The sequence below is a fragment of the Pantherophis guttatus genome, chromosome 4 (assembly GCF_059756535.1).
Source record: "Pantherophis guttatus breed Tessera chromosome 4, ASM5975653v1, whole genome shotgun sequence".
In the NCBI taxonomy this organism is placed as follows: Eukaryota; Metazoa; Chordata; class Lepidosauria; order Squamata; family Colubridae; genus Pantherophis; species Pantherophis guttatus.
This window is the reverse complement of record NC_142066.1, coordinates 31,316,460-31,326,018: the sequence shown is the minus strand read 5'-3', so window position 1 is coordinate 31,326,018 and position 9,559 is coordinate 31,316,460. Positions and strand designations below refer to the sequence as shown.

Sequence of the window (9,559 nt, the reverse complement as noted above, 5' to 3'; positions counted from 1 at the left end):
TCGAGGCATCTCGCATGGGGAGTGCCGCAAGGGTCGGTCCTCTCGCCTCTCCTGTTCAACATTTATGTGAAGCCGCTGGGTGAGATCATCCGTGGTTTTGGGGTGAAGTGTCATCTGTACGCTGATGATACTCAGCTGTACATCTCCACCCCAGACCACCCCAACGATGCCCTTGATGTGATGTCCCGCTGCCTGGAGGCCGTGCGGGCCTGGATGGGGAGGAACAGGCTCAGACTCAACCCCTCCAAGACCGAGTGGCTGTGGCTTCCGGCGCCCCGATATAGTCAGCAGGTGCCATCGCTGACTATTGGGGGTGAATCTTTGCCCCCCACAGAGAGGGCTCGCAATCTGGGTGTCCTCCTGGACGCACGGCTGTCTTTAGAAGAGCACATGACGGCCGTGGCCAGGGGGGCCTTTTATCAGGTTCGCCTGATTCGCCAGTTGCAGCCCTTTCTGGATCGGGACGCCTTGCGCACGGTCACTCACGCCCTTGTCACCTCCCGGTTGGACTATTGTAATGCTCTCTACATGGAGCTCCCCTTGAAGAGCACTCGGAGGCTCCAACTGGTCCAGAATGCGGCCGCGCGGGTGGTTATGGGTGCAACCCGTTGCGCCCACGTGACACCCCTCCTGCGCGAGCTGCACTGGCTCCCAGTGGTCTTCCGGGTGCGATTCAAGGTGTTGGTTACCACCTTTAAAGCGCTCCATGGCATAGGACCCGGGTACCTTCGAGACCGTCTTCTGCCACCAATAGCCTCCCACCGACCAGTCCGCTCCCACAGAGAGGGTCTCCTCCGGGTGCCATCAGCCAAGTTATGTCGGCTGGCGACACCCAGGGGGAGGGCCTTCTCTGTGGGAGCTCCAGCCCTGTGGAATGAACTGCCCCCCGAAATACGAAAGATTTCCGACCTCCGGGTGTTTCGCTGCGCTCTGAAGACCCTGTTGTTCCGCCAGGCAGGGTTACTAACATAACGTTTTAAATTGGGGTATTTTAAATTTCTGGGATTTTAATTGGAGCCTAATTATTTAATGATTTTAAATTTTAAATTGTTGTCGTGTTTTTTGTGTTTTTAAATAGGCTGTACACCGCCCTGAGTCCTTCGGGAGAAGGGCGGTATAGAAATAAAATTATTATTATTATTATTATTATTATTATTATTATTATTATTATTATTATTATTATTATCTCCCCCCGCCCCTCCCTCTATCTCTCTGTTTCTGCCCTGGCCGCTTCTCCATTCCCCGCCGTCGCCCTTACCTTCTCAGGCCAGGCAAGGATGACTGGGAGGGGAGAGGAGAGCAGCCAGTGGTGGGATCACCTGACAGGGAGCCACAGCAGAGGGCCCAAAGAGCTGCATGTGGCTCCGGAGCCTCAGGTTGTTGAACCCTGGCCTACACTGAAGTGTTTGGGTAAAAATCCCTCTTGTCACTGGTGAAATCCAAATTTTTTTACTACTGGTTCTGTGGGCGTGGTTTGGTGGGTATGGCATGGGAAGGATACTGCAAACTCTCCATTCCTACCCCACTCCAGGGGAAGGATATTGCAAAATCTCCATTCCCACCCCCCTCTGGGGCCAGCCAGAGCTGGTCAAAATTTCTGCTACTGGTTCTCCAGAACCTGTCAGAACCTTATTTATTTATTTATTTATTTATTTATTTATTTATTTATTTATTTATTTATTTATTTATTTATTTATTTATTTATTTATTTATTTATTTGATTTATTTGATTTATATGCCGCCCTTCTCTGGAGACTCAGGGCGGCTTACAATGCGTTAAGCAATAGCCTTCATACTTTTGTATATACCTGCTTAGTAGGGCTTTCGGCCCCCCCAAGCAGTGTTCTTTTTTATACAAAGTCAGTTTATTGCCCCCACAATCCGGCTCCTCATTTTATCTACCTCGAAAGGATGGAAGGCTGAGTCAACCTGGAGGCTGGTGAGATTTGAACTCGCAGTAATTGCAGCAGCTGGCAGCTAAGTGCTATTTAACAGCGCTTTAGTCCACTGCTCTACCAGGCTCCTGCTGGATTTCACTCCTGCCTCTTGTCATTAACAGAAATCATAGTTCAGAAATTGTGTGTGTGGAAGGGTGAGCATAAAACTAATACAAGGAATTAATAGTAAACAGAGTTTGAAAGATAGCAGGGCAGCGTTCAGATATGACATTATGACACTAATTGTGAATAAACAGTATTTGGTCTATAAAAAAAGCTAATGAAACCAGATAGCTCAGCCCTACAGTTTATTCAGTATTAAGAGTCTATTGGAAATTATGGCTTGTTTTTAATAAATCAGTGTCATAAGCCACAAACAAACCTTGGGGAAAAGCTGGACTCCAGGATTCCTGTTTGCATATAATGCTAAACAAACTATGCTGAGCCTGTTCAGGTTTGTGCCACAGTTTTTGCTGCCAGAGAAGCCAGGCAGGAGTGATAAAGTAGCTCATCTGAGCTCTTTCACTGCACCTAACATTAAAAATGGTGCGTTTGTAAGCAGGTAGCAAATTACTACAGATAGACCTCGACTTATGACCACAATTGAACTCAAAATTTCCATTGCTAAGTGAGATGTTTGTTAAATGAGTTTTGACCCATTTTATGTTCTTTCCTGCCACCGTTGTTAAAGTGAACGACCCACCGTTGTTCAGGTAGTCACAAGGTTGTTAAGTGAATCTGGCTTCTCCATTGAATTTACTTGTCAGAAGGTCACAAAAGGTGATCCCAGGACACTGCAACCATCATAAATACGAATCAGCTGCCGAGTGTCTGAATTTTGATCACAGCAACGGTCACAAGTGTGAAAAACGGTCATAAGTCACTTTTTCAAGGGCCATTGTAACTTTGAACGGTCACTAAACGAACTGTTGCAAGTTGAGGACTACCTGTATTTAAATATTGACAGTGTTGTGAGAACCACGACCTTCTCCAGACTTTCTCTGTAAATCGTTGCTGTTCTGTTCATATTTTCCACAAATGTTCCCACTGAAAAAAGTACAAAGCAAACAAATCTCATATTTTATTAGAACAGGTATTGAAAGTATCAAGCCAATAATGCAATTTACAAGCACACCAGTGACACATATGATATGATCTGTAATTCATGAAGGGCATAATTTGAATTAAGCCTCTGCCAGAGTCCCTCTTGCTAATTGAAGACTAGTTTCCTAGACCAACTCCTGGTTCATTTAACCATGCTTTACTGAATAAACCACTATTGGCTAAATTCATGCCTTATGCTAATGTATAAATAGCAGTTGATAAATCTCAGTGGCTGGATTATAAATCAGGCTAAACCAAAACAAAGCAACCCATATTATGGCTCTATGGAGTAGGACACCTTATGTGGCTCTGATTTTGGGAGAAAGCAGTGAAGCCGTATGAAAGAGAGCATGCTTTGAATTACTAAGATCCCCAGGGACCAGGATCTGCCTTTCAGATCCCATGGAAAGCCTGTAGAACAGGAGCAAATTCAGCTTCTAAGCCTCTACAGGTCTTTCCGTTCTGTCATGCTAGAATTGGTCCTGGATAGGGGTCTGTGAATGTGACAATACATAGTTTGACCCTCGTTATGTATGATTTTATTCCCCTTCCCCCATGTGCTGCTACTTCATTCTTAATCCGAGTTTATCACCAAAAACTTTTGCATGTAAGAGTTGAGCCACTTCTGCCTCTCCATCGCGGTTAACATCTTACTTTTCTCTCGGAAAGCTGCGTCATCTGCTACCACAATACTCCGCTTCCTGCGCCACCCTGGCACCCATCCTGTTGTATCTACTGCCCCCTTTTGGTTCCCAGCTGGTACAGCTTCTTTTCTCGCTAAACCCCATAGGTGGTTTTTTTTGTTCTGTCTTTCATCACGATTGCCATCATCTTGTGAGGCTGTGACATCTGAAGACATCCATTTGAGACTCCAGTCCTGCAGGGTGATGGATGGTTTATAGATGCCCCATGGAATGAGGTCAGCCTTGAGGTCAATGTTGCTCTTTAATCCAGGATACTGAGAGACTTCACGCTTCCCAAACTTCCTGGGAGACAAAAGACATATGAGGTGTTTTTTCTTTTAAGGGAGAAAGATTGAAGATTGCTAAATGTTCTTTTGCGAGAAAAATGTAGCTCGTGTTTTTTTTTAGACTTTATTCCAATGTATGTTTCTAAAAACTGCACATTGTAGAACAGAATTACACAGTGACCTAGTTTACATTGTACAATGTACAGGTAGTCCTTAACTTACGACCACAATTGAGCCCAAAATTTCTGTTGTTAAGTGAGACATTTGTTAAGTGAGTTTTGCCCAATTTTATAACCTTTGTTGCCACAAGTGAATCTGACTTTCCCATTGACTTGCTTATCAAAAGTTTGCAAAAGGAGATCATATAATCCCAGGATCCTGTGGCCATCATAAATATGAATCAGTTGCCAACAGTCTGAATTTTGATCACATGACAATAGGGATGCCGCATAAGTGTGAAAAACACTCATAAATCACTTTTTTCAATGCCATTGTAACTTCGAACGGTCACTAAATGAACTGTTGTAAGTCGAGGACTACCTGTATTTTCTTTAGCTGATGGCTTAATGAGTGCTGTGAAACAAGTCAGTTGTGGCTTCTTGCACAGATAACCAAACTATGATTTGGTAAATGTGCAAATTCAGTCAACATTGATTTACCTTTTTTTCTCTCAAATAAAGCAAAATGATTTCTTTTTACTAGAGAGTGAAATCACAAAGTAGCTGATAGAAATAACAGGTGGATAAATAATTTGACCACCCAGAAAAAAATTGATTGAAACCCATTTGGAAAGTCAACTTCACCTCTTTTTAATTCTCAGGTGTCTTGAACATAACATTCAGTTCTGATTCTTCACAGGTAGTTTGAAATTCATCTAAAAGGCTTTTGAAACATGTGTTCAGATGTCAAGCTGTTTTGACTGAAATCCCAAAATATATTTTGGAAAATGTGTCTGGAGAAAGTTAAAATTAAAAAAACAGGAGTCGGGGAGTTATGATAGAGGAATCCTGAATACTGGATGAATCCTGATCATAATGGAGACTGTGCAAACTGTGCTGCCAAGACAACAAGAGTTAAAATATTTTCTAAGTCCACAGCATCCAGATAACATTTGGAAACAGCTCAGACAGACACCTCCCTAACCCACTGGAATATAAAAAGTGGGAGGAGGTACACACACATTAAATTTGCAAGATTCTGTTATTATAATCAATCTCAATAAAATTAATTTTAGCTTTCCCGTGGACTTGATTTCTTGATATTCTTAATTAGTGAAGCTGATATTTGAGAAAACCTTGGACAAAATTCAAATCACTCCAGTGGCATCCTTACTGTGGATGATAAGGAAGATGACATTAATAGAGTTATGGAAGATCTACCACCCTGGGCCTCTATCTAGGCCCTCTTCCTTACTCTCTACATTTAATTTGCACACATCTATTCTTTTTCCACCATTTATGGGAACACAGTTTAGATTTTGCTGTAGCTCAGCCTTTGCCTTCCACCATCCTACTTGTACAGTATCCATCATAAGCAACAGAACAAGACTGTTCCTTATCATGAATTCCAGTGAAGATAAGCATCTTTCCATCTACATATAGAAATTTCACTTCCAACTGGCATAACTTCCAACTGGTGTAACCACTGATGGACCTGTCTCTCAAATATTTGTTTCATCTATGTGAACTTCAGCATCTCTGATGATAAGGAACACAGTGGCATCATCACGGAATCCCATCAATTAATAATACAATGACAGATATTTCCTATGTGCAAACAAACTGCATATATAAACATTCACCACTAGGTGGGCACAAGAAAAACACCACTCAGATCTCAAAGACTCCCTGGAAAAGCCTAGTGTTAACAGCTGTGCAGAAGGCCAAGAGAGTCAATGACTGATGTGAGGTTGATGCTCCTCCAGGAAAGAGGGTAAGCAGGCATGGCATCCCCATAGACGATGTTCCTTAAGGAATGGGATCTGGATGAAGTTCTCTCTTCCAAAACTTAATGAAAAGAAAGAAGCTCCTGGGAGCAGGTGGCCATGTAGATGCTCAGATCTGAACAATGGACTTCAAAAGTGACAACTGCCATTGTACTCAATAACCTGTATGGGTCTCAGTGGATAACTAGTGCCCATAACTATTTAGGTGCCGTATTTCAGACCATGTAAAACTTCCAAGTGGTGTTCAAGGGTAGCTTCATGTGAGTGGATTGCAATAATCCAAATGGGAGATGACCAAGACATGAGTGATTATGAACAAACTTTCCTGATGTGGAAATGCTAGAACTGCTCTTGATAGAACCACAATTGCCATCTGCTCATCCAGGAGCATGAATCCAGAAGGATCCACAGATTACAGATTGAATGGGAAGTGTGAACCAGTGTAGAGTTAAGGATGTCATATTTCTGGAATCAGACAGCCTTCACACCCAAAGCCTCTCTGTTTTGTTGGCAAAGAGCCTCTGCCTGTACCTTCCCATCTAGATCCTAAAACCTTCCAGATATCAAGACAAAATTTCAACCACATCTCCTGTTTATCCAGTTATCATGCTGCTGATAGCTGATTAGATGCCAGTAGATAATCTCCAGTAGCTTCATGTAGGTGGTAAATAGAAGGGCTGAGAGTTTCAACCCTGTGGCATCTGTCTGTGGTAGCCTGCCTGCCTGTCTCTCTCTCTCTCTCACACACACACACACATACACACAGATGGATTGTTTGCATTCCTGCACAGAATGCTGCCTACTCCCAATAATTGCAATGTCCAGAAGGACATTGATCAAAGGTATGAAAGCCAATGAGAATTCAAAGGTATCATAAGCTGATGAGAATTCAAAGAAGAGAAGGAGGGTGGTACTTTCCTTATTCTGGTCCTATTACAAGTTGTCTACAAGAGCAATCAAGGTGCTTTTGGTTTCATACTCAAGTCTAGTTAAAAAAAATCTAGATCACCCACTCCTCCAGAGGTCTCCACACATGGAGCCCTACCAACTTCTCAACAACCTTCCTACAAAAGAGAACATTGGAGATCAGCTTTTGAGAAGTCCATAAGCCAGGCATGACGATAATAACATTATTCATTTTTTTTAAAGGCTTACTGTCTCTGGATATTTGGCCTTCAGATCTTTCTGTACACGTATAGCTATTATCATCCTTATCTTCCATTAAATTCACAATTTCTTTTCAAATTATTTGAAAGTAGTGGTCATCCCCACATATTGTGTCTGGAAGTTCCATATGAATGGAATTTTGTCACTCCAGTTCAACCTTTGAATGAATAGATATTGGAAACTTACTTTAGGTCTACTGAAATCATAATCTCCCTCTTCTAAGGGTGAGTTTCTTTTTACAGTCTTCTTTTGAAAGCACAAGTAACACCCAGAAGATGAGAAAATGGAAGTGTGTCTAAAGGATATGAGCAGTCAAGAACATATATTTGTATACAAAGCTGGCTTAACTTTGTTATCTCAGAGGCTTATATGCAGAAGAGCTTCGTCCCTACCTTTGCTCGATATCCTTCTCTGTCACCTACTCCTGTGCAAGACCCCGTCTGTGTTCCTTTATTTGCACATTTCTCTCTCGCTCTCTCCTTGCTAATACAGAGCTGATCTAAAATGACTTGGCGAAGAACAAAATGGCAATGAAGCAAAAGTTGCAGCTTACCTGCCTAAAGAATGCCATCTTGGCAAGAAGGTTCCTGATGTAAGCAGCCCGCATGAACTAAGAAGGACTACGATGGACAAGATCCCTTTGTGTGCACCAGTTACAGGATCCATCGCTTTGCTGCTAGAAAGAAAAATAGAGAAGAGATCAAAACCAATATGGACCAATGTCATGCCCTGATGGTATAATTACTTACACTCTCTCCTTTTGAGACAGACTCTGGATCTTTACCCTCCTCTGACTTCTCCTAGTCCACTTCTCTGTCCTCCCACACATCAGCAGCCTCTTTCAGGGACATTTATACCCTTCCATCTCTGCTTGTGACGTGCTCAGCAAGACCAGTGCAAGAGGCTGATGAAGCATGAGGGTCTAGATCAATAGAAACCAAGTCAACATTTTGAAGGAGGAAAAGATGGAACGGATCCGGTTGGAATGGATTGCCCCGTGTCATTCCGATCAAGAAAATAATGAGGTAGCATAAGCATGGAGTCATGACATGGCTTGTTTTAAGTGGAGAAAAATGTAACGGAGATTGTTAGAGGAAGTTTCCTCAAGTAGGAGAAAGACAATAGCGAGAAATGGTAATAAACATAATAATAGGCTGCAGGGAGGTTGGCCAGTTAGATAGGTATATTTAAGACATGTATAAAATGGAATGAAAGATAAAGGCAGAAGAGTGGAACTAAGAGATATTTCTGTACCATTAAAATTTTACTCTACTTTTCACTTCATACATTCAGGTGATTTTTTTTCCCCCTAAAAAAAGAACTCAAAGCAAAATATGAAAAATAAGACCAGTATTGTATATAAAAAGTCACAAAGGACTTTTGATGCTCAAAAGTCACAGCCAGTTTGATGTAATGATTAAAATGGGAGACAGTGAGTTCTAGTCCTGTTTTAGGTACAAAAACAAGAACTGGGTGACCTTGGACCAGTCACTCTCTCTCAGCCATAGGAATAAGGAAATGGTAAACCACATCTGAAAAACCTTACCAAAAACCTGCAGGGACTTGTTTGAGAATTGGACATGATTGAACAAAAGAAGAAAAAGTAGCCATAAATCAATGCTAGGCCACAGATGTTTATCCCCATTAGCGTTTTTAACTTCAAAAGGCCTATTAAATAATTTTGCTATAGCAGATCAACATAGAAGTCATTCCAAAATATGTTCCAAATATAGTGAAAAAATAGTACAGAACCTAGGACAATTTGCATATCTGTATCATTGTGCTAAGGCAGTGTTTCTCAATCTTGGCAACTTTAAGATGTATGGACTTCAACTCCCAGAATCCTCCAACCACCGTCCAACCAGCATGGCTGGCTAGGGAATTCTGGGAGTTGAAGTCCACACATCTTAAAAGTTGCCAAACTTGAGAAACACTGTGCTAAGGAATACCAGATTAGACACAAATAGTGGTGTCCTCTTATAAGGGGTGAAAAAGAGCCAAAATGGTAGTCACAACCCATATTTTTTTAAAAAAATGGTGGGGCTTTGATTGTCTGGTATTCCCAAAACATAAGAAAGTACATCTTCTGGTCATAAGTTGAATAATTTTTCCTTGAAGCAGAGAATTCAAAGCAGAGACATCAAGGTTTGTGTGTGTGTGTGTGTATGTGTAAAAAAAAAAGTGCAATCCCAAAACATCTGGAGCACCACTTAAACACCACTGGCCCTGACAAAATCACGAACTGTCAGTTGCAAAAGGTAGTTTTACTTGCAATGGCTTACATTTTGCAATGGTACCTTTAGTACCATCAAACAACAACATCTGCCTATTCCAGTTGTTGGGAAAGACTCAATAAAGTGGATAAAAATGCCAAGTTCAGGCTATACATTTAGTTGACTGTGAGACAAGCCATAATAAAGTAAATAATAAAATATG

At 41.7% G+C, this 9,559-nt stretch overlaps 1 protein-coding gene across 1 annotated transcript; it reads right to left on the bottom strand.

Annotated features, from left to right (window-relative positions):
* Positions 1 to 3,033: 3,033 nt before the first annotated feature.
* Positions 3,034 to 7,801, bottom strand: PTH2 (parathyroid hormone 2). Its single transcript, XM_087894497.1, has 3 exons — positions 7,677 to 7,801; positions 6,445 to 6,451; positions 3,034 to 4,023 (listed from the first exon to the last, which is right to left on the bottom strand). The coding sequence occupies exons 1-3, from the start codon at positions 7,787 to 7,789 to the stop codon at positions 3,616 to 3,618; spliced, it is 528 nt and encodes a 175-aa protein (XP_087750623.1). The 5' UTR covers positions 7,790 to 7,801; the 3' UTR covers positions 3,034 to 3,615.
* Positions 7,802 to 9,559: the final 1,758 nt, after the last annotated feature.